We start from the raw sequence: 24,718 nt of genomic DNA on the forward strand, positions 1-24,718 counted from the left end.
GAAACAATTAGTATGCTTGAAAACATCTACTTGAAAATATACCTTCCAGTCTGGGCCCTAGCACTGAGCAGATCCCGGTCGGCAGCTCTGCATCCAATCTCACAGAACCCAGAGGAAGCAGGCCTCCCAGGAGCTCTAACCCAGGCAGTATCTTAGGTAAGGAGACAGCAACAGCTGCCCCAAACAGGGAGTAACTGGGACCTACTAGGACCCAGGAATTCACTCCTGGCCCAGAACACTGGTTCCTTCTGGTCTGCGCCCCAGCACTGAGCAGATCTAGGGCCCTAGCTCTGACCCCAGTAGTAACACCCACCCCACACAGTTCTGAAACAACCAAGATAATACAAAAGACAAGCTCCAATCAGAGACATGGCAGGTAGCACTAAGGGGATCCAGATGGTGAAAGGCAAGTGCAAGAACATAAGCATCAGCAACACAGGGTACTTGGCATCATTAGAACCTAGTTCTCCCACACTAGAAAGTCCTGAATTCCCCATATCACCAGGAAAGCAAGATTCAGATTTAAAATCACTTCTAATGTTGATGATAGAAGACTTTAAGAAGGACATAAATAACACTCTCAAAGAATTTGAGGAGAACACAGATAAACAGGTAGAAGCCCTTAAAGAGGAAACACAAAAATCCCTTAAACAATTACAAGAGAACACAACCAAACAGGTGAAGGAATTGAACAAAACCATCCAGGACACAAAAATAGAAGTAGAAACAATAAAGAAATCACAAAAGGAGACTACCCTGGAGATAGAAAACCTAGGTAAAAAAAAAAATCAGGAGGCATAGACGGAAGCATCACCAACAGAATACAAGAGATAGAAGAGAGAATCTCAGGTGCAGAAGATACTATAGAAAATATTGACACAACTGTCCAAGAAACCACAAAATGCAAAAAGTTCTTAACACAAAACATCCAGGAAATCCAGGACACAATGAGAAGACCAAACCTAAGGATAATAGGTATAGAAGAGAGTGAAGATTCCCAACTTAAAGGGCCAATAAATATCTTCAACAAAATTATAGAAGAAAACTTTTCTAACCTAAAGAATGAGATGCCCATAAACATACAAGAAGCCTACAGAATGCCAAATAGACTAGACCAGAAAAGAAATACCTCCCATCACATAACAATCAAAACACCAAATGCACAAAACAAAGAAAGAATATTAAATGTAGTAAGGGAAAAAGGCCAAGTAACATATAAAGGCAGACCTATCAGAATTACACCAGACTTCTCACCAGATACTATAAAAGTGAGAAGATCCTGGACAGATGTCATACAGACCCTAAGAGAACACAAATGCCAGCCCAGGCTACTATACCCAACAAAACTCTCAATTACCATAGATGGAGAAACCGAGATATTCCATGACAAAACCAAATTTACACAGTATCTTTCCACAAACCCAGCATTACAAAGGATAATAGCAGGAAAGCTCCAATACAAGGAGGGAAATTATACCCTAGAAAGAGCAAGAAAGTAACACTCTTCCAACAAATCCAAAAGAAGATAGCCACACAAAGATAATTTCACCTCTAATAACAAAAATAACAGGAAGCAACAATCACTGTTCCTTAATATCTCTTAACATCAATGGACTCAATTCCCCAATAAAAAGACATAGACTAATGTACTGCATATGTAAACAGGACTCAGCAGTTTGCTGCATATTGGAAACCCAACTCAGTGACAAAGACAGACACTACCTTAGAGTAAAAGGCTGGAAAACAATTTTTCAAGCAAATGGTCCTAAGAAACAAGCTGGAGTAACCATTCTAAAACTTCCAGCCTGAGAACACAAAGGGAAGGACTCATGGCTCTACCTGTATAGGTAGTTGAGGGTGGCCTTGCCAGGCATCGATGGAAGTGGAGGGCCTTGTGCTTGAAAGTTTGGATTCCCTAGTGTTGGGGAATTTGAGAACAGGGAGGCAGGAATGGGAGGATAGTGGGAGCACACCCTCATAGAAACTCCCAGAATTATATGAATTAGACATGACAGAGGCAGGCCACCAGAAGACTAGACTCCAGAATTCGAACAAAAAATTATCTTGATACTAAAATTTGTTTTGAGAATTGTATATTGCAGAATACACAGCCTTGGTGTATCTACTCATCAGGCAAGCTGAGTACACCTGCTCGAACCTCTGATATCCTGGGATTTCAGCTGGATGCAGTGAAGACACAGTGTCAGAGGCTTATCAATTTACTCTTCCCCCTGCCCTTCTTCTAATATCTCAATGCCCATAATCAGCTTGAAGAAGTTAATGAAGAGTCAGCGCCCCTATTCCCTGGGCTTGGGGACTGAGGTGGTTAATATTGGGCTGTCTTTCTAGGGAAAAGTAGTGGTTTTGTTGGAACATGGAGGATTAGCTAGGATTTATTGAACAGCCATAACTTATTGGTAAAAATCTGTATAATTGTTATTAAGCTGAAGTTATAATTTCTTAAATGGTACAAAATTTACTTTGATTTCAAATGTAAGGTTTTCATTGGTATGAGCTTCTTATTGATATAAAAGTGAGATTAATATTGTTACTCTCATAGGCACTGTGCCTATATAACACATTTAGGAATACAAGGCTTAGACCCAGTCCTTCTTTAACTTTTTAAACTGATTTGAGATGGTTAGCCTGTGAGTTAAGGGCCTATAGCAAATTCATGGGTCCGAGTTTATTGTTAGGGTGTTTTCTATATTTTATTTAGAAATAGCTGAGAGGAGTTAAGAGACAACAGTCCAGATTGCCTTACATGGATAGTTGGTTTTCAAAACATCAGAAGTCCACATAATTGACATTACAAACATTTCTGTATTAATGTTCATTTTGATTAGAGACCTGTCTGCTCTTGACAGCTTCCTGTCTTGGATTCTAAAAAGAAATTGAGCATCTTTGGAGTTACTACAGTTGTGGTGAGACAGCCACTAGGCAAGAATTGCCTCTTTTCATCTACAGACAAATTACTGTCCAGAAAAGGACACACTTGCAGAATAGTCGACTGATTATATCTACCAAGACAGAGTAATCAGCCCTTGATAATTCTGCATCACTAGGTCTGTCACTGGACCAGAAGGCTGAAGATCAGATGCTCCAACGTTTTGTAGTATAGGGGCTTTTCAGGTGTTCAGTGGTCTCTAAAAATTGGCTAAGTTTTAGAAGCTATGCTTTGTGCTTCCCATACTTTCAGTTAACTCAGTCATTCTGGATTTCTCATGGGGTTGAAGACTTATAGTCTCATAGCCAATCCTTGCTATTTACTTTGAGAGAAAAGATTTGAGAGGATGGTTTTCAGCTGATATTCATTCTAAAGCCAAGAAAAAAGCCAGGTTCAGAACCAAGTCTTTTAGTTTTGAGGGATTACAGAGGTTCTGGTTAGTCAACAAAATGATGGGCTGGGTATTGGGTCTATCTTGTACCTTACTGACACAAATTGGTATAGTTATGCTCTAATTGTATTTTGAGAGAAAAGTTTTATTTTAACAGGAAGGGTGATATGTAGGAGCACCTAAGGTTGGAGAAGTAAGGAGAGGAAGAGGAGGAGTAAGGAGAGGAGGAAGAGCTAGGAGATAGATAGAGAGGCAGGGGAGAGAGAGTGGAGGGGGGACATGGGACATGGAGGCAGATGTCCATGTGTCTCCACCAGTCAAAGATAGTTGGTGTATCTAGATTAGGTATTGGGTTATACTTCTGATTGTATGGGCATCTTGTTATTGAGCATTACCAAACTTATAAAGCCTTTGATTAACATTTTTTAAAAGTTACTAATAAAAAAATAAAGATATAAAAAATATACAGTGATTGGCTAAAAATAAAGTGTGAAACACTGATAAAAGATATTGGAGAGGACACAGAAATCAGAGATACCCCATACCCGTAGATTTTGAAAATTAACATCATTAAATGCCACACTATACAAAGTTTCATAATAAAAATATCAACATTCTATACTACTCAACGTTACATAATAAGTCAGCACTACTCTAATCAGTGATCAACAGAACTCTACTTTTCTAGAGGATCTATGTTTGGTTCCCAGCACCCACATGGTGGCTCATAACCATCGGCACCTCCTGTTCCAGAGGATCTAATACCTTCTTCTGACCTTACCAGTCACACATATGATATATGTATATCTATGCAGGCAAAACATTCATATATATGAGATAAAACAAATCAATCTAAAAAATTTAAAAAAACTATACAGTTGAATAAGAAAAAAAGCATTTCAAGAATAAAAAAAGGTTTATGGAACTTTAGTATGGTGCTTAAATAAAAAGCAAACATTTGAACTCTTACAGCTTAGGAAGGAACTGAGATACCAAGGTGGTAGAAACCTTATTCAAATTAATAACATAAAGCTGAACAAACTTATAGATGGATATAAAACTCCAGGTGCAGGAAGGGGAGCAGTACCAGTCAAATTGAACTCAATCAAGTCTACCTCACGATATTTTACTGCCAAAGTAAAAAGCAATAAAGCTGTCATAGGAAAAAGATAAAGAACATTCTGAAGGCTGAAAGAGAAAAGAAACTGCTAACACATAAAGATGCCCACTTAGTCTGATAGCAGGTTTCTTGGTAATCTTTTCAGTACTGAAATCTGTCAGGCTCCTGGCTGTCACTGTACAGATCAAAGCAGTCCTGTAGACATGCAGAAGGGTTATAGTCCCCAAAACTGAGAGAGCAGAAAGACCTAAAACAATCAATCTACCCACTGAATTTTAAGGAAAATCAAGCCGACCCCAAAATTAGTAAGACAAATAAAATAGTAAGCATCAAAGGAGAAATCAATGTATACTAAAAAATGTAGCCCTAAAAATCAATGAAGCTAATGAGCTGTCTTGTTGAAAAGAGAGATAGAGAAATAAACTCTTAGCTAGCTTAAGAAAGTGTGATGGTTTGTTTAGCCGGTGTGGCCCTGTTGGAGTAGGTGAGGCCTTGTTTGGGTAGGTGTGTCACTGTGGGTGTGGGCTTTAAGACCCTCATCCTAGCTGCCTGGAAGCCAGTATTCTGCAAGCAGCCTTCAGATGAAGATGTAGAATTCTCAGCTCCTCCTGCACCATGCCTGCCTGGATGCTACCATGTTCTCCTGCCTTGATAATGGAATGAAACTCTGAATGTGTAAGCCAGCCCTATTTAAATGTTGTCCTTTATAAGACTTTCCTTGGTCAAGGTGTCTGTTCACAGCTGTAAAACTCTTAAGACAGAAAGAGAGAGAGAGAAGACTCAAGTAGAATCAGAGATTTAAAGAATAATTTTAAAAAGGCCATTACAACAGACACTGGGAATGTAGAGTTATATGCAAACAACTTTAATCATCTAGAAGAAATGGACAAATTCTTCAACATAACATATCAAGGCTGAATAAATAAACCTGAATCAATAAAATCCACATAATAGGATTGAATTAGTGATTAAAAAACATTTCACATTTTTTTAAAAAGTCAGAACAAGGATTCACTGCAGAGCAGAATTCTACAAGTTGAAGAACTAATAAAATTCTCCAAGTAGACAGGAAGTAATTCTTACAAATACATTTTACAAAGCCAGAACTACCCTGATACCAAAACCGAAAAGAACAAAATGCTCACTTGGGTGATAGCAGGTTTCTCAGAAATCTTTCCAGTACTGAGAAAAAGTTATCAGTCATTTCACTGTACAAATAGAAAAAGAGGAGTACAGGCCAATATGCTTAATAACAGACATGAAGCTCCCCAGTGAAATACTAGCAAATTAAATCCAATAATGCATTAAACAATTATTCACCTTAACCAAGTGTCACTCATCCTAGAGCAATCAGGATGGTTCGATATATATAGATCAATACATTTGATATCAAGAGAATAAAGGACAAAACCATACTAACATTCCATCTGATACAGAGAAGGCATTCCATAAAATTCAACATGCTTCATGACGGAAATGTTGGACAAATTTAATATTCAAGTCATGTAGCATTGTAACGGACATTTATGAAATAGCTAACATCACATAGAATAGAAAAAAGCCAGTGTTTTCTCTATAAAATTAGCCACAAGGCAAGGATACCCACTTTCACCATGTTTACTCAGCACATGCTGGAAGACCTCACCGGAGCCATTAGGCAAGAAAAGGATATAAATGAAACTCACACGCACACATGCACACATGCACACGTTCACACATTGCCCTTGCCCCCCACTCCAAAGATCAATGAAACCATGAGTTGAGTCTTTGAAAATAAAATAAGTAATCACTGATGGTGACATGATCTTCAATACATAGAGCCCCAAAACTGTTTACTTTTCTTTTTTTTTTGGGGGGGGGGGTTTTCGAGACAGGATTTCTCTGTGTAGCCCTGGCTGTCCTGGAACTCACTCTGTAGACCAGGCTGGCCTCGAACACAGAAATCCACCTGCCTCTGCCTCCCAAGTGCTGGGATTAAAGGCGTGTGCCACCGCTGCCTGGCCCAAAACTTTTACCAAGACTAGTAGAACAAATAAATAAATTCAGCAAAGTTTCAAGATATAAAATCAATACAAACGTCATTAGTGTTATCATATATGTACTCCAATAGTGAACTACTTGAAATAAGAATCAAGAAAGAAATTATTTATAATAGCTATAAAACATATCTGATAATTAGATGAGAGATCTCAAAAAATAACAGTGTGAAACCCTAATAAAAGAAATTGAAGAGGACACAAAACCAGAAAGATACCCTGTTCCCATAGGCTAGAAAATTAACAGTTAAAATGCCTATACTACCCAAAGTGATTTATAGATTTAGTATAATTCTTCTCAAAACACAAATGATATTCATCATATAACCAAAATTAAAGAGAACCAAAAATATCCATGAATAGCCAGTCATTTTGAGCAAAACACAGGGCATTACATATTTGAGTTTTTAAAAAAAATGCTAAACAGCTGAAATAAACAAAGCAGCACAGTACTGGCATCAAAGAAAGCACATAAGCCATTGGATCAACAGTCTAGAAATAATCCAACACATTAGAGCCCATTGATTTTTTACAAGTTATTAAAATATGCATTGCAAAATAGAAAATCTTAGGGAAATACTGTTCAAAAATTAGATATACATAGACAGAGTAATGAAACTAGAATCCAGCCTCTCACCAGTTTTAAAGATCAACTCAAAATGGACTTAAGACTTAAGTGTAAGACTTAAAACTATAAAAACAACAGGAGAAAACATAGAGGAAATGCTTCTGGACATTTCTGTACTGGGTAAGAGATGTTTGGACAAAATTCCCAAAGCACATAAACCAAAAACCAAACAAAGAAATGGGATTGCCTAAGCTAAAAAAAATTTACATAACAACCAAAATGATCAAGGGAGTGCAGAGCAATAGGAGAAAACATTGCAATGTTCACAACTGACAAGAAACTGACATAGATTACAGAAGGAATTCCAAAATCTCAATAGCCAAAACCAAACCCAATACCAATTAAAAATGATTCAATAATTTAGTAATTCAATAGATTCAAATAATCATTTAGCAAAACCAGAAATACAAATAGCGAATAAGCACATGAAAACATGTTCAATATCGCTAACCCTATGAAAATTTTGTAAAATGTGTTATTGCAATTATATGGAAAACAGTTTAGAGATTCTACAAAAAATAAGCAATAATAACAAAACCCCTCATATACATGAATTTACCTCATGATCTAGCACTCTCAGTGCTGGATGGTAAGCCAAAACAAGCACATGTCCTTCATCCCTTATTTAAACTGGGATACTGTATTCAGAGCAAAAGAAATGAGACTGAAGACAGGAACTGCCCATGGCCATCTTCACTACAGGAAGAACAGCAGTCTCAGGCAGAGGCTTGGTGAGGACAACAACCAGAACCTCTGCTCTCTCTAACAGCTGAAGTACAGGGCCTGCACTACATGGAACTGACACTGGGAAAGGTGCTGTGCCTCAGAAGGTTGCATGTGAGGCTTTAAGGATTGTGGGGATGGGCACAACTAATACAGAGAAGACAAGAACAAGAAGGCAGCAGTGAGGGGTACACTAGGAGGAGCTTCACCATTAGTGGTGCCACGGGCCATAGGTCACTTGGGAAGATCTGCCCTCTGATAATCTCCCCTAGTGCCTTCTTTTTAAAGCTTTATGTATTTGTGTGTGTGAGAGCGAGAGCGAGCGAGCGAGCGAGCGAGAGAGAGAGAGAGAGAGAGAGAGAAACAGAGACAGAGACAGAGACAGAGACAGAGAGACAGAGAGACAGAGAGACAGAGAGAGAAGGGAGCATGCCATGCCATAGCACATCTGTGGTTAGGGGACAGGTTTACTGTGCTAGTTCTGTCCTTTTGCTTTTATGTGAGTCCCGAGGATTGAATCAGGTTGCAAGGCTTACATAGCAATCTCCCTGAGCCAGCCATCTCTCCTAGAAGTGTCTTCTAAGCCACTCCAAGTCAACATGGAAACAACAAAAGCAGCCTTTTTTAAAAATGCCAATAAGCATAACATTATTATGTGGACTACGTTCTGGTCTATGTACTTTACTCATACTAATTAATTTAATCTTTGTAACAACCCTATGAGACAATTATTATTTTCATATGAAAAAATGAGGCACAAAAGACTTCATAATTTGCCCAAGTTCACACCGAAAGAGGCAAAGGGAGATTTAAACACAGGAAGTCTGATTCTAGCTCTATGACTTCTAACTGCTCTGAAATGGAGATATAACTAGGTATGCAAAGGGATTAAATAAACAAGTGTTTAGTCACTCCAATCCAACCTAACTGCCTCCATGGGTCCACCACCTTGGAGGAATCTGTTGCTACTTGTTAGCAATGTCCTTCTTGTTCTACTTCTAGAAACTAATAGGTGCAGAATAGTGGACAGGAGACTGAAGTACTGGAAACTAGGTAGCTCAGATGGAAAAGGAAACTTTGGGAGAAGCCAAGGAAATAATTTCAATCCCCTCTCTACATAAACTGCTGTAATTCCCCATCATACAGAAGACAAAGCATCAGTTCTCTAATGTGACCTATGAGTCTCCAGCTCCATTATGATTCCATCTTTACAAAGGCTTTTTTGTTTGTGTTACCTCATGCATGCTTGACCATAGCCCCTTGAGACACTCTTACTCTCAGCTTACAAGGAAAGACACTGCATTGTGAAGGAAGACAGCTCTGCCTGGAGTCCCACAGAGTGGAGCAAGACTTTTATCACTGGTATCTTGATTCTAACTCCCAGGTCTCATTCCGTCAGCATGTATCACAGCCATGGACAAAGATTTGGAATGACGATAGCAAGGCCCCATTTTTAAAAATTCACAAATGGTCTGAGTCTAAATTGAATTTCTTTCAATAGAATATGGGTGACACAAATATTTGTGTGTTCACTTTATAATACTGTGGTATGTTGGGCAAAGATTACTTATAATTGAGCAATCTGCATTTATATGTTGCATCTACCCATGGTTACATACATACAATTAAGCAGGGTTAAGTAGAAATAGCTGCTGTTTTGGATGCAGAATCCTCTTCCTTTATATCAAAATGGGGACTTAAGAGCAAACTTTGTAACTTGGTATCTCTTATTTGAGGGGGTGTTTCTTGGAATAAGAGGAAAGCTGAGAGGAAATCTGGATTAGAAGAAATAAAATCTCACTCATACTTTTCTTCTCTACATGCCCCTTGGTTACGTGAACAACTCTGTTTTGGTGGTATCTGTGGTTATCATCTTTAGCCTGTCTGATGTCTGGTGCCTCAGTGGCTCTGCCACATCAGACACACAGCCACCACCCCTAAGTCTCACATGTTCAGTTATCTGTCCAGCAGTTTCCCAAAGGTTTAGTCATGCCCCATGATTATGTCATTCCTGTCTCAGAAATAGCTCACCCACACCTGCTTGTCTCAGTACAGATGGCAGAAGAGCTCACTGAGGAGTTTCTTTTTCCCCCTCCAGAGAGAGACAAATTGAGATCTTCCCTTTCTTGGCAAAACTAAAGAGAAGAGTTAGTATTCCTGGTTTTGTATGTTCTCAGATTTATGGTGTCTTCTAAAGAGGATCTCAATTCTGCTTTCAAATTTGTTTACTTACGGGGCTGAAAAGATGGCTCCTTAGTTAAGAGCACATACTGCTCTCACAGAGGATCAAAGTATAGTTCCTATCTCCCTTGTTGCAGGGTTCACAACTGCCTATTATTTCAGCTCCAGGTGATCCAATGGCCTCTTTTGGCCTCCACTAATACTCCATGTAAGTGTGTATACACACAAACACACACACACACACACACACAATTTTTTAAATTAAATTAAATCTTTAAAAAAATGTCATTTGTAGTTCAACTTGATCTTCTATAGCCTATCAGAAGCCTCAGATGGAACATTTTGTCTGTTATTCCACGTTTAACATTAGTGGTATCTGTGCTTGTTTGCTAAGTGTACAGGTACAATGTGCACTTTCCTTAAACAAAACTGTCCAAAACAGGATGGACAGGAAAGAGCTCACTGAGCCTCTTAGAACTCTACATTCCTCTATGTCCTCCCAGCCCCTCCCTTCTATGTAAAAGGAGACTCACAGAGAACTTGAAACTCGCAGATGTTCAGAAGGAAGCACAGGAGAAGAGCAGACCCCACCTCAACCCCACACCTGCCCGAGGAAAACAAAGAACTACCCAAGCAAGGCCAGTTAGAGAGATTTCAGACGGTTTATGAAAAAAAGCAAGAACCCTCACAATTGCTTGCTAGGTAACTCTTCTGCAAATGGGCATGAGCAGATATGATCCCTGGGATGGAATAAAGTAATGATATGGTCAAACAATAGGAGTTTAGAACTCAGAGGACCTGTTCTGCCAGGTATTTATAGAAGAGAAAATGTCCCTCTCTGGGCCCCTTCCTTCTAGTTAAAACTGGAGTGGCAATACCTACTTTTCCAGACTATGAACATTAAAGTCCTTGAGATGGTGCCTGGCACGGAGTGAGCAATGTGAAAGTGTATGCTATTGGTTAATACGACAACCCACACAGGAGTAGAGTCCTGCCTGTTATCTATTAGCTTTATACGTTTGGGCAAAGTATTTACTTTTTTAAGCCTCAGTTTCCTTCTCTATTACATAGGAGTAAGCTCCTAGTCGTTGTTGTAAAGAGTCAGTAAAATTAAGTGGGTAATACGTAAAACTCACTAAGCCCAGCATGTGAGACCAGCCATGCCGCATCCAACAGATGTTTGCTATCATTAGTATTTATTATTTAAAAAAATGTTTATAAAACTTATAAGTGCATAGTATTTAACTGGTCTACAGACTTCATTTTTATTTGTTTATTTTATTTGGTAATAGAAAAAAAAAGAAATGGATTTTAAAATCTACCTTATCAAAAAAAAAAACCCTATCAGAACCTGAAGTTATTCTTGTTTTTAAAAAAAATGTTATCTATCTATCTATCTATCTATCTATCTATCTATCTATCTATCTATGTTTTTCAAGACAGGGCTTCTCTGTGTAACCCTGGCTGTCCTGGAACTCCCTCTATATAAACCAGGCTGGCCTTGAACTCACAGAGATCCACCTGCCTCTGCCTCCTGAGTGCTGGGATTAAAGGTGTGTGCCCGCCTGCCCAACTAATAACTTCATGTTTTAATTATGAGTGTGTGTAGGTATGTGCACATGAATGCAGAGGCTTGTGGAGGTATCTCTAGCAGACTGAAAGGTAGTAGTTACTTACCTCCACTGTTTTTCTACATTTCAGACATTTACAAGCCATAGGCTTGAGAATATAGGCCTCGTCCAACCGTCATTTGCGATAAGAAGATTTCTATTGAGACCTAATACAACATGGTAGATTATAACTCTTCACTAAGCAGGATAAGAGTGAACAAAATAATGTTTATCAATACATAGAAGAGTTGCTATAGCAAAGCAATAGAAGGGATGAAACAGGACTTGTAACTTGAAAAACAGATATTCTGTACAGCTAGGACAGCCCAGCTTGATCCTAGTGCAAACTAACTGGCTAACACTACCACAGCCTGAAACTACACAGCAGGGGTCCCCACTGTGAACGTAGAGCTTTTCAGTCACTTTTATAATGAAGTGGCTGCTTTTCTTTAAGTGTCTAGGGATGGGGAGAACATGAGAGAGGTTTGAGGGAAGGGAGCTGGGAGAGGCTGAAAGCAGGAAAGGAGGTGGAAAGTATAGCTATTTATATTAAAAACTTATTTTTAAATAGTATAAAAAATGAAAATAAAATTGAATGGCTCATTCAGTTTGTTCCTTAACAGACACCATAGAACAAATAAGGTTTGATGCTTCCGAATAAATGTCCAAATGGCGTAGAAACACCAGAATCTGAGAACTTTTTTATAATAGAGGATTTCAAAAGCTAGTTTATCCATGACATCTCATAGTGAATTGATTTTTCATTTTCTTCAGTTCCTAAGGAAACAAATGAGAAATATTCAATAAGAACTCCCATATGCATACAAAGCCCTACCTTAAGCAAACCTTCAGAAGCAGCAACTGACTCCATCTGACACAGTGGTGGGGTCTCAGTAAGTGGCATTGAATTATAGCATAAGAAAAGAGAGCAGACTAGAAGATAAAAACTACTGTACCTTTAACTGTGACAAGCCAGCGCACAGATCCATGTAAGACAAGTAAACTGGCCAACTCTAAACTATTCCCAATATAAAATTAAAGGCAAGACATCTCAAAAAGTCCAGTTTTAAAAATATGCAACACAAAGTTATGGAGTCGGTTTTATCTACAACTTTTTCTATAATGGATGAAGTCAGTATTAAAGAAAAGAGAAACAAAACTCTGGATAATAAGAAATTTCTAACTCAAGGATTGAACTAAGTAAACTTGTATTTTATGCAAGTAACATTGGTTGCAGTATTTGAATTCATTTGGAGAATCTTAAAAACAGAGAAAATGTTTGGGTAAGGGATCCAGAACCTAGCACCTGGCCCTGAAGAGTCCAGTTCCTAAACTGCAGATTGATCATCCCTGATTCAAAATTCAAAAATTCTCCAAATTGCATATCTTTCAGCTCAAACGTAACACCACAAGCGGAAAATTCTACATTATAAACTGTTTCATCTTCTGAGTTATTTTAAGTAATGCATAAAATTATTTTTAGGCGAAGCATATGCAGTATATGGAAGGTAAACAAATTTTGTATGTTAGATGTAGGTTCTATCCACGAGACATTTTATTATATATTTGCAAATATTCCAATTTTTTTTTAAAAAAAAAAGTTAGAAGGCTCAGAAAGTATTGTCCCAAGAATTTGTATAAAAGATGTTCAACGTGTATATTTCTAAACTATCTCTTCCAACAAACCATAAATCTCACCATATTCTTCTTTGTTTAGACTTATTCCTAGTATCAATACAATGAAGAACAAATCTTAAATTTCAACATAAAATGTACTAATTTGATCCCAGTCTGTTTCAATTTTTACTCCTTTAATCTATTTCTACTGTACTTTTCTGTAATAAGTTATTTACTTTATAGGCCTGTTCTTTTCAGCAGTAGAGACTTTTACACACTGCTCTGCTTGACTATTTTATTTCCTGTCTACCTGTCATTTGTCTTTTAAAAGTTCAGCTCAATTACTGATTGTTTTATGAAGCCTTTCAAGATTTCATCGGGCAGAGGAATTTATTCCATTTAAGTGCATTCAGGGAATTTTATATATGCTCTAACTTATACATTAGCTATTTGTTTACAAGTCCATCTGCAATAGCAAATGAAAACTATAAGGCAAGAAACATTATTATTATTATCATCCCTAGTTCAGAGTATAAAATCTGACCTAAAATAGGAATTTTATAATTACTATCCCTATAATCACTTTCAAGTCATTGGCTATGATAGTCCTTGAAACCATTATATGAATTGAAGTATTTTAAAAGTTTTTCAGCCAAAACAGTTTGAAATGTGTTGATTTTGCTTCCTATGAACAATATTAATCACTTTAACCAACCATCATTATATGAATGGTGCAAATATTTTCATTGATATTTACTGGAAATCATTTAGAAGAGATCTCTTTCATCTTCATAAAGAACTACTTACTTCTATATTTGGAAGAGTTATTGTCACCTGTTCACCTTTGCCAACCTCAAGATCTCCTTCACAAGAGGTATCAATAGAAGCAGGTTTGAAGTCATCTAAAAATAGATACAAATATCAATTTTTATAAGATATGTATTACTCATGACTGTAAACAGACAGTGACAGAAGCAACTAAGAGGATTATTTGGGTTCACAGGTAGTTTTGTTTATTTTAATTATTTTTATTTTATGTGTATGCATGTTTTGTTTCCATGTATGTATGTGCAGGAGCCCAAGGCGGCCAGAAGAGGCCAGTGGATCCTCTGGAACTGGAGTTAGAGATAGACATAAGTACCATGTGAATACCAGAACCAGACCCAGGTCCTCTGGAAAGGCAGCAAGTCCCTTAACTGCTGAGTCCCTTGGGTCACTGTTTAAAGAGTACAATCCATCCTAGCGTAAAAAGGGTGTCAAGGTCCACACTGGTCAAAGAACTGTAACTATCAATATCATCAAATCCTAGTTTAAATTAGTGTGTTTTCTGATAATTTACTCACAGCGAAGCTTTACTACTTGTGGTAGGTGGGCCTACTTGAATAGAAGAAGACCTTTCTGTAGCCACTACTCATTAACTCATTCTGTAACAATAACAAATTTATTTGTTATTCCTGAAAACAGGAAATTTACTGATTATCAGCCCTTACATAGATATAAATTATAATGATGGTGGTATCCCAAATCCAAAATTAATTCTAGTGAGTTATTCAAATGTTACGTAGTGAATCTTTGTTGCTAAATGTTGTCATTGTTACATTTAAAAAAGTTACATGCATTAGTACTCTTCATACAAAATTGAATAAAACTCATAAAAACTAACGATGACTACCATTTATTCTTTACCATGTTCTAAATCCCATGTTAGGTTTTTTAAGTTACCACAACCTTTCTAGGAAAGAATCCAACAGGTAGTTAATTACCATTAATTACATTTTCACAAGTGAATACTGTGGTAGAAAGATTAGGGAATGTTCGCAAAGTCACATTACATAGAGGTTTGGTAAAGTTCAGGGTTCACAGCTAGGCTTATCTGAGTTATCCCATATATGAGACAAAATAATACTTTCTCTCAGATAACATTGGCTTGAGTGTTTGGTGTAAATTCGATCCACCTGTTCTGTATAAATGTCAAATTCTATATTATATAGTTTCCACTCCTCACTGAGTTATTGAGACTGAGGATCACACTGGAAATGAACCTGTTCTCAAGGATAATGGCAGGTTTTGTTTAAAAAGGATTCTGTGTGATATTATATATACTTAATTGAAGGGGGTGGGAGAGGCAGGACATTTTTAAAGTCTTCTGCAGGACTAAGTGTGGAGTCTAAGCTTGTTCACTCTGTGCTTGTTTTTATGCATTGTCTTTTTGCATAGTCTTGTTTATTGCCGTTCTTGTGACTCTGATTTGGAAAACATGTTTTCAATATTTTAAGAACTTTTGTAAAGCCAGGGATGTAGCTCCGTGGTAGAGAACTTGCCTAGTATGTACAAGGCCCTGGGTTTGAGTTTTAACACTGTAATTAATCAATCAATTAACCAAAGAACCTATAAATAAAAGTCTTAGAAACACCTGCAAGGCACTTTTTCAAAGCTGTATTTCATTCATTTAATTTTGGATTTGTATCCATAAGAAAAGAATGTTCACCTAAGCTGTAAACAATATATACATTGAGGGACTGGAGAGATGGTTCAGCAGTTAAGAGCACTTGCTGTTCTTGTAGAGAACTTGGGTCATTCTCAGCACCAGCATCAGTTCACTGATAACCACAGTTAACTCCAGTTACAGGAGATTTGAGGCTCTCTTGTGGTCTCTGAGGGCACTGCAAAATACGATGCACATGTATAGACTCAGGCCCACACATATACATAAAACGTAAATATATCTGTGTCTATATAACTTTGTTTTGTAATCTTAAACCTTGTGGCTTGAAAAACAAAATATCACTGCATACTTGAGAAGAAAGAGGAAAAGGACATGGTACTTAGGAAAGGGGCATTGAGAGATCAGATAAGAACATTATCTTGCTTTTTGGAGAGAGAGAGAGAGAGAGAGAGAGAGAGAGAGAGAGAGAGAGAGAGAGAGAGAGAGAGAGAGAGAGAGAGAGAGAGAGACGCTACAGGCTGCACAACACTCACTGTTCCATTATGGGGAACTCTGGATGATAATCCAGAGCAAAACGAACAAGGGACACCACTGAAGTTCTTTCTGTTGGTAATCTTCTCCCATTTATTCCACAAAAACATGCTATTTTTGCTTAATAAAATCTTTTTTATAAAGCTTAAATGTATCAATGGAAGGTTAAAACCTTCCATTTGTTCTTCCTACATTTACTCTGAGTTATTATAACTAGATTGTCTACAACTTAAACTTTGAAGACTGAGTTTTAAATGGGTGTTTTTCAGAATATAAACTTTATAAGGAAAGGGACAGAATGGTAGAGGAACGTAGGATAGTGAGACAATAAAGAAGAGCTGGGCTGGAGAAAAGGTGAGAAAAAGATCTACTTTACAATTTGTCACACACACACACACACACACACACAAGGTCACGACTCAGCGATTCTTATGCTCTAGAATTCTGCGGCTTATTATGCAAAAAAGAAGTTTTACATACAAAATTATACAGGCATCTCATTTAATTACTAAAACGAAAGGGCTCATTATAACCTCTTTTCCAACAATATTAAAAATAACTTACTAAAATAGATTCCAGAGAACAAAAAAAAAAAAAAAGAAAACCAAAGGGTAGAAATCATTAGGAGGCAAAATTTTAAAGAAAGGAGAAAAAAAATACCCACCTTTCCATTTCTGATAATCAGTAATTACTTAGCTCACCATAAAATCTGAGATCTAAAAGATTGAGACAGCTGACAATCTCTCCCCACAAAGTGGGACTCATCAGCCAGAGTGAGGACCAGTGAAAACGGGGAAGAAACGTCCTTGTGGCCTCTAAACATCACCTTTGCCCTGCATTCAGGCCTTTGTTCCATCTGTCTGTCACCTTTCCAAACTCTGCAACATCCACTTGTCACACTAGTCTCTGCAGATCCTCCCACAAAACGTCCTCTCCTGACTGTCAGTCTCTCTTAAATCCTTCCAGGGTTCTGCTACACCTGCGGCACGCCAGGTGCCTGCACAGAAGCTGACAACTGGGTAGTGGGTCACTCTGCCACGGGGACAGAGTTACAGAATCTCGAGGAGTCTGTCTCCGTACCACCCTCCCATCCCAGGAGGAACCCGGGGTATCCCGCACCGTCCGCACTCACAGCGCACGGTGTGGAAAGCACAGCGCGGCTGCTTCTCGAAACTTTCGCCTAATTTAAGAATCCGCTCTCGACGGTCCAGGTACGTGAGTCCCGCTGGTCCATTCATCCTCGTCCTCTGCCTCCCACTTGGCCTTCACGGTCCGCCGCCGCAGCCTTCTGAAGCAGCTGCACTGGCCGCGAGCCTAAGCTCAAAACCCGAGCGGGCTCCGTTCATCTCCAGACGCGTGCGGCCGCCCCTTAGGGCGCCCCGAGTGTTGATTGGCTGTCTGGAGACAGTTGCCCCGCCCCTCGCCTCGGGCCCCGCCCCGCCCCGCCCCTAGCCCCCATCCCCGCCCCTAGCCCCCTTCCCGCGTCGCGACGCACCCAGCTCGGCGAAGGCCGCCACGCTGAGGTACGCTGTGCGGGTCGGGCCCTGAGGTGGACGAACGCGGGGAAGAGATGAGGTAACAGACCTGAGATGGCGGCTGGGATGGATGAAGGCTCTAGGGGGGCGGGGAAGCTAGGACACCAGAAACCTAGGGAAGAACTGGCTGGCGGGGCCTGGTAACGGGAGCGTGGGCCTCCTCTGCGCTGGGCCCGCAGGTTTGCTGTGCAAACGGACGCCTGAAGAGAGGTGGCGGCTGGGCCCAGGCCTGTGGCCTCCTGAGGCCTAGCTGCTCCGAGGCGGTTCTGAAACCCCAGCCGCGCCCCCTCAGGTGATGTGACTGGGAGCCTCTGGAAGCGACGCAGTTACCTTTGAGGCCTTTTTTACCCCTTTCTTTCTAATTCCTTAAAAAAAAAAAAAAAAAAAAAAAAAACAAAACCATTAAATACACAGGCTTTTCCCGCCCGGTTAGGACCTGAGGAGGGGGCGTTTCCGGAGGAGACCCAGAAGCATAGGATTAGGGGTAACTGACTACTGTACGTTTCTGGCATTTGTTTCTGTCGTAGTGATTCCTGGAAACAGTGAAGGGCACGGCCTTGGGACCCTTGATTCTTCAGAGATCAGTCTAGCAACAGGGTAAGAGCATTAATTGATTGATAATTTTCTCCCCCCTCCCCCTTGACACTTCACAGAATTGTTATGAAGTAGGAGAAAGCATGCATTGTACTGGAGGAGAATTCACAGAAAGTATACAGTGAATTGCCCCCTCAGGTGATTTTTCGGGTTAACTGTGTGATCACACTATGCTTTTTTTTTTTTTTCTTAAATAGATTTGTCAATTTATTTTTTCCAGGTGGGTGGGTGATTATTTTTTGCCTTCTACCCTTTAAAGATACAAGGGGAAGGTTCTGAAGCCAGAATCTCTGAGCTTGCAGATGTGATTTTGTGCAAGAAAATCAAACAAATGTGTTTATAATTAGAATTGGGGAAATAATAATAGCCATGTTAAAAATAATGCCTGTTCCTTAGAATTGTTGAGATGGTTAAATGAGTTAATTTATGCAAGCAAGTAAAACAATAAATAGAGCTCTCTAAATAATTACTTTGGGTTAAGCAATGCTTTCATATTTTTAGACTTATCATTGGTGAATGCCTTCTAAATTTTGAAGTCTAGGGACAAGGAATGGCTATTATGTTCACAGGTGAAAACACTGGTTTAGAGAAACCCAGGTGGTTGACTTTGTGGCCATCTGATGTCAAGAGGAATTTGTTCAGTGGCACAAGTGAGTGGATATATACTTTCACATTGATTTTTATTACCATATTGTATAAAATAATTTGCAACCTGAATGGCCACCAGTGAAGGGGATGTTCAAATGTATTTTGATGAATTCTTACAAAGAGCGAATAGAATAATGTAGACACTGGAGAGAGTAAGATAACATGCATTCTCTAGGAAAGTTTTACATCTTCTACATGCTAGGGCTTTCTTTAAAATAGTTTCAGTGAATTTGTCTAGAAATGATTTATATCTTACTCAAGAATAGGGTCTCACTTAGTTCTGGTTGTCTTGAAATCCACTATGTATGTCTCGAACTCACAGAGATCCACCTGCCTCTGTTTTCCAAGTGCTGAGATTTAAAGGGATGTGCCACTATGTCCAGCTAAGTTTTATTTTTCTTAACTGCACATTTGAGATGATTATGGTAACTATTTCATAATCCCATTGTAAGGATAAAATAGTGCATTAAAACCCACTTAGCATAGTTCTTACCTCATAATAAATGTTATCTTTATTAATTAAAATATGTTTTATATTAGTGATACTATTGAGCTTCAAATGCATAGGACTTACAGAGAAAAGTTTTAGTAAAAAGATTGAGGTGTGGTCTTATTAATTTTAGAATTGATACACTATAAGTAATTTTTAATTTTGTTATAATTTCATAATATTTCTTAGATCTAGTATATTGGAGTTTTCCAAACCATTTCCAGGTTCACTGATTAGGTTGGAAGGGCTCACAGGATTCAACACATGTATTGTCTTATTTGTAGCTGTAATTTATAGTGAAGATATGTAAAGCAAAGTCAGTAAAGTGAAAAGATAATACAGGATACATCCACAGGAAACCAGGCACAGTCTTCCAAGATCCACTCCCTGTAGAATTCCAGGATATACATAATTTCCTAAGGAAAACAGTCATGACCACACCTGTGAAGTATTTTCTACTAGAGATGCTTATTAGACACTCAGTGACCAGAATTTTTACTGGTTTGTGTTGAAAGATTGGTTCCTTATGCCAATACTAAGAGGTAGTGGAACCATCAAGAGGTGAGGCCTAGTGGGAAGTAATTACATCGTTGGGGTCACCCACAGAAGAATTGATACAGTTTTTGTAAGAGTTTAGATAGTCCTTAAGAGAAGACTGTTATAAAAAGGCCTGCCCCCTCCTTAGTCTCTCTCAGGTATTGTGTGCTATATCTCTTCTGTTCATGCTATCATACCATCTATAATATGGGAAAGCCAAGACAGCTTTCACCAGAAGCCAGTGCCCTGACATAAGGCCCTTGAACTTCTAGAACTGTGAGCCAAATAAACCTCTTTGTAAAATGCCTCAGGTATCTTATTAAATATTGAAAATCAGGCAAAGCATGTATCAGAATTCTCAGAATCTAAAAGGAAAACAGATGTTTACGTACCACAGCCATTCTATTTATAAGAGTTTTGGCACAATGATCCAAGCTTATAAGAGAACAGTAAAAATTCTTTTGAAATTTACATTCTAGATACTAGCCAACAGCCAGCCTTATAAAATGACCTTGAAGAAAAGGCTGTACTTAAGCCTGCCATATCAACTCTTTGTACAATCTGTTTCTCCTGTATGAAGTCTACCCTAGAATTGTTGCCTAGAGAGAGTAAATGTGAAGCTGGTACAATTTCTGATTCTTAATACATTTGATTTTTTTTCTTAAATTATTACTATGTTTAAGCATAGGTGGTAGAAAAAAATGAAGCCATCAGGTACGGACCCAAGGATCTTGTCTTTAGCTGCTGAAGTTGCGAAAAGTCCTGAACAAAATGTCCCTGTTATATTACTGAAGTTAAAAGGTAAGAATATACTTTTATAGTTAGAAAAGATGTTAAGTAAATACTGGTTTTTACAAATGACACAGTGTTAGTATTCTAATTTGTTTGGAGAAATCTTAACACTGTGGAATAACATTTTCTTTTTTGCTGTATTTTAATGATAACAACATATAAATACAAGTATCTCTTAGATGAGTTGAGCAAAAATAAGTATATCTTATTTTCTCTTTCCTTAGAAATAATAAACAACACCCCTTTGGGAAGCTCAGAGTTAAAGAAAGTCAAACAAGATATATATTGTTATGACCTCATTCAGTATTGTCTGTTGGTCCTCAGTCAAGACTCTTCTCGAATCCAGGGTGGTTGGTCTACAATTTCCCAGCTTACACAGATACTAAGGTAAAATGAAGCAAATAGGTTAGTTTGTTCTAATTTTCAATAATTCTTTTTTTTATTTGTCATTCTATTAAGAATTGGAATCTCCTATATATTTTGGTTGTACTTTTCTTTAACACTGTATGCTGTCATTTGTAACTTCAGTTGCAATTGATTGTCCTAAGATTTTACACATGATCATGTCATTTGTTTGCCACTTGAGTCCCAGTTAGCTAATGTATTCTTTTTTGACTTAGAAATATTTGAAGAAATGAATAAATTAAAGCTCTGTACTTGGAAAACTTACAGTAGAGATTAAGTAGCAGTGATACTTGATATAAATACAATGAATAGGTGACAGAGTGAACGTGTATAGCAAAGAACTGTAGAAGAACATGTATAGAAACTTCATTTCATTTGTAATGATACAGCTATTTAAGCTGTATATTCATTAGGGAGCCCAAATCCTGTACATGAAATTTAAAAGCAACATTTACTTTTCTACTGCTATGTTAAAAATAGAAAGATCAAAATGATTTTTTAAAAGAAGGTGATAAAAGATAAAGTGTCCTCAGTACCTGAGTTACTCTTCTTTCCACTTGCATTTGATTTTATGAAATGTATTATTTTACATTATGTGTATATGTTGGTGTCTGTATGTGGGTATGTGTACGTGAGTACAGGTACCCATAGAGAACAGAAGAGCACATAGGTTCTGGATTTGAGCTCTGGTATTTTGTAAGAGTAGCAAGTACTCTTAACTACTGAGCCATTTCTTCAGCCCCACCCCATTTGATTTTAAATTAACTATTCTCACAGGAGATATTTTTCATACTTACACTATTCTGTCTTAGATCCTAACTTTCTAAACTGCTTAATTCTACTTTGTTATTACATAAAGGCCTAATTCAAAGTATGCAGTTACAAAAAAAGGTTAACAATTTTATGCACTACTCTTTTATACTTAATTTTCAAGATTATTTCAATATTGATTAAACATAAGTTTAAGAACTAAAGAGAAAATAAAAACTTGATAACAAGCATTAGCCAATGAGGTTTTTAATTTGTAATTGTCATTTTTTTATCAACGTGTATACATTTTGTTGAAAAGATTTAGACAATAGTGCTTACTTTTACTAATTAATACCTACTTTTGGGTTGAAGGCTCTTTTTGGTATAAGACTACTATATAAGTACTTTTATTATTAATATTTCTAAATATATTCAACTCATATCCAGGGATTAGCTTTAATGTATAGTTTTAAGAAGATAGTATTTCTATAAAGTGCTATTTCTTCTTCAATGTGTATTATTCCTGCTACAAGTAGGTTAGCGCTTTTACTGTTTTTCCTTCTAATATAAGGAATAGACAGGCAGATATTTGTAGGTCTTTAGAAAGAGGAATTGGTTAGAAACTAGAGTGTTTGATTTTCTTATCTTTGTTTCTTAACGATTAACCTCACCCTAGATATTTTTAGCTATTAGATTCTAAAATACATCAGTTAACAGAAATTAACATGAATTAAACAGTCAAGGCATTCTTTTCCTTTAAGGTGATAGTAGCCAATTCCCTGAAAACTTCTCTCATTTTTCTTGATTGTTAACCAAGTGCTTTTCATGTGCTTTCATTCTCTTTCCTTCTCTTTCTTTTTATCCCCTCTCCTTCCCTCCCTTGCTGTCTCCCTTCCCTTGATCTCTCTCTTTCTGTTTTTTTGTTTTTGTATTTTTGAGACAGGGTCTCACTGTGTAAACTTGACTGATCTAGAACTGATTATGTAAGCCAGGCTGGCCTTGAACTCACAGAGATCTTCCTGTATTTGCTTTCTAGGGTGTGGTATTAAAGGCATACATCATCACGTAGGCATATCTTTCATTTCTTAAAGAGCCAGCATGTTTGTTTTTAGCATATGTGAACCCTGGAACTAAATGCAAGCAAGGTCCATTTCACAGTGTAGTTCCTTAGCTGAAAATTTCTAGCATCTTTTTAATTGACTTGTCAACATAAGAATGGCACTTAAGATTCTCATTAAGGCACAATGCCTATGGAAGTTTGAATATTCAAGTGATACTTATTATTAACACAGAGTTGTTTATTATTATTTCAGCCACTGCTGTGTGGGCTTAGAGCCAGGAGAAGATGGAGAAGAATTTTACAAGGAATTACTTCCATCAGCTGCCGAAAATTTTCTTATCCTGGAGAGACGATTGCAAACATGTTTCATCAATGCAACTAAGGTATATGTTTAGTGTTGTAAATCCAAATAATTTTCATTCTTTTTTATTTTCCTGAAATAAAGTTTCACTGTATAGCCCAGGCTAGCTTCATATTCAGTGTATAACTTTGCAGGTCTCAAGAGTCTCAGTCCTTTTGCCTCAGCCTCCTGAGCACTGGAATTACGTGGATGTATATCATATCTATCCCTTCCTAAGTTGTCCCCTGTCATCTTTCAAATATGCTATATCTGGCTGAACGTACAAGTAGAGTAGTGAATTTAAGCATCTTTAACTAAAAATTACAACCAAGAACTTAGTCTCTACATTAGAAAATTTGCAAATGTTAGCTAAAGAATACTGTATGATTTTTGAGGAGTTTGTCTTACCACTTAATTTGAGGAAACATGCATATATATTTATATCTATGGCATCACTTCTTTTCACACTGTTATAACTGTTTCAGACTTTTTCTGACACCTCAGGCTAGTTAGATCATAGCTTTTATTTTTTTTAATTGACACATAAAGTTAGTTGTACATACTTTAAGGGAACTATATAATATTTTGATACCTTTATATTTTATGTAATATTTATATACAGAGAAAGAGAGGAAGGGAGGGGAGGAGGGAAGAGGAGATCATGGAGAAAATGATTCTTTGCTTTATCAAGTACCTATTTCAGATCTTCAGATTGAGGAGCTGTTGGGCAAAATCTAGGCCTTGTGTATGGAAATCAGTATTCTAGTATCTAAGAATGTTCTGCATCTAGTCTACCTTCTGTAAAGAAATGCCACATCAGTACATCAGACTTTGAAAATGTAATCTGTGACCACACCTTAGAACAGCAGCAAATGCCATACTATTTTTTGAATTTGAATTAAGGCCTTTTCATCACAAGAGAAACAAATTTTTAAAGACCTTGTGTTCTACCACTCTTAAGTGTCCAAGCCTGTTAGATCTATTTTCATATTTCACTTTTGTTGACATAGTTCACTATGTTTGTACTGTATGCTGTATAAGCAAAGAATCATGCCTAATGAGGAATCATTAGGAATTTACTTAGCACTGTTGCCTATTAAGGTAGTCATGTCCTTTGTTTGTTGGATAGTATTGGTAGCTTCTGCTTCCATTCTTGAGGATGACTAAATCAATCATATAACTAACTTATCAGTCTCCCATCTATGATGCCCATTCTTCCTCTAACAGCTTGACTTGACCTTAAGTGATTATCTTCAAGATTGTCTCATTGTGCTCACAGTAGGCTTTGAGTGGATTTATGTTCAGTCCTCAGTCCTAACTGTGAGGTTAGGAATAGG

The 24,718-nt window shown here is 37.7% G+C and overlaps 2 protein-coding genes across 8 annotated transcripts in view; one reads left to right on the forward strand and one right to left on the reverse strand.

Moving 5' to 3' along the window:
- Positions 1-17,585, reverse strand: part of Eaf2 (ELL associated factor 2) — a 46,005-nt gene extending 28,420 nt beyond the window's left edge. Inside the window, exons 1-2 of the mRNA XM_034515212.2 lie at positions 17,363-17,585; positions 14,061-14,155 (exon numbers count right to left, since the gene is read on the reverse strand). Of these exons, the coding sequence (XP_034371103.1) occupies positions 14,061-14,155; positions 17,363-17,468 (201 nt within the window). The 5' untranslated portion in view covers positions 17,469-17,585. The remainder of the gene's footprint in view (positions 1-14,060; positions 14,156-17,362) is intronic.
- A 79-nt stretch (positions 17,586-17,664) lies between these two features.
- Positions 17,665-24,718, forward strand: part of Iqcb1 (IQ motif containing B1) — a 47,295-nt gene continuing 40,241 nt past the window's right edge. Inside the window, exons 1-6 of one of the 7 annotated variants that reach the window (XM_076942902.1) lie at positions 17,665-17,805; positions 18,293-18,362; positions 18,929-19,009; positions 20,723-20,835; positions 21,051-21,213; positions 23,295-23,424. In XM_076942902.1, the coding sequence (XP_076799017.1) occupies positions 20,736-20,835; positions 21,051-21,213; positions 23,295-23,424 (393 nt within the window). In that variant the 5' untranslated portion in view covers positions 17,665-17,805; positions 18,293-18,362; positions 18,929-19,009; positions 20,723-20,735. Of the gene's footprint in view, positions 17,806-18,292; positions 18,363-18,928; positions 19,010-20,717; positions 20,836-21,050; positions 21,214-23,294; positions 23,425-24,718 lie in introns of all 7 variants that reach the window. The other 6 variants (XM_076942897.1, XM_076942900.1, XM_034515208.2 and 3 more) reach the window with 6 other exon arrangements.

The sequence above is a fragment of the Arvicanthis niloticus genome, chromosome 12 (genome assembly GCF_011762505.2).
Source record: "Arvicanthis niloticus isolate mArvNil1 chromosome 12, mArvNil1.pat.X, whole genome shotgun sequence".
In the NCBI taxonomy this organism is placed as follows: domain Eukaryota; kingdom Metazoa; phylum Chordata; class Mammalia; order Rodentia; family Muridae; genus Arvicanthis; species Arvicanthis niloticus.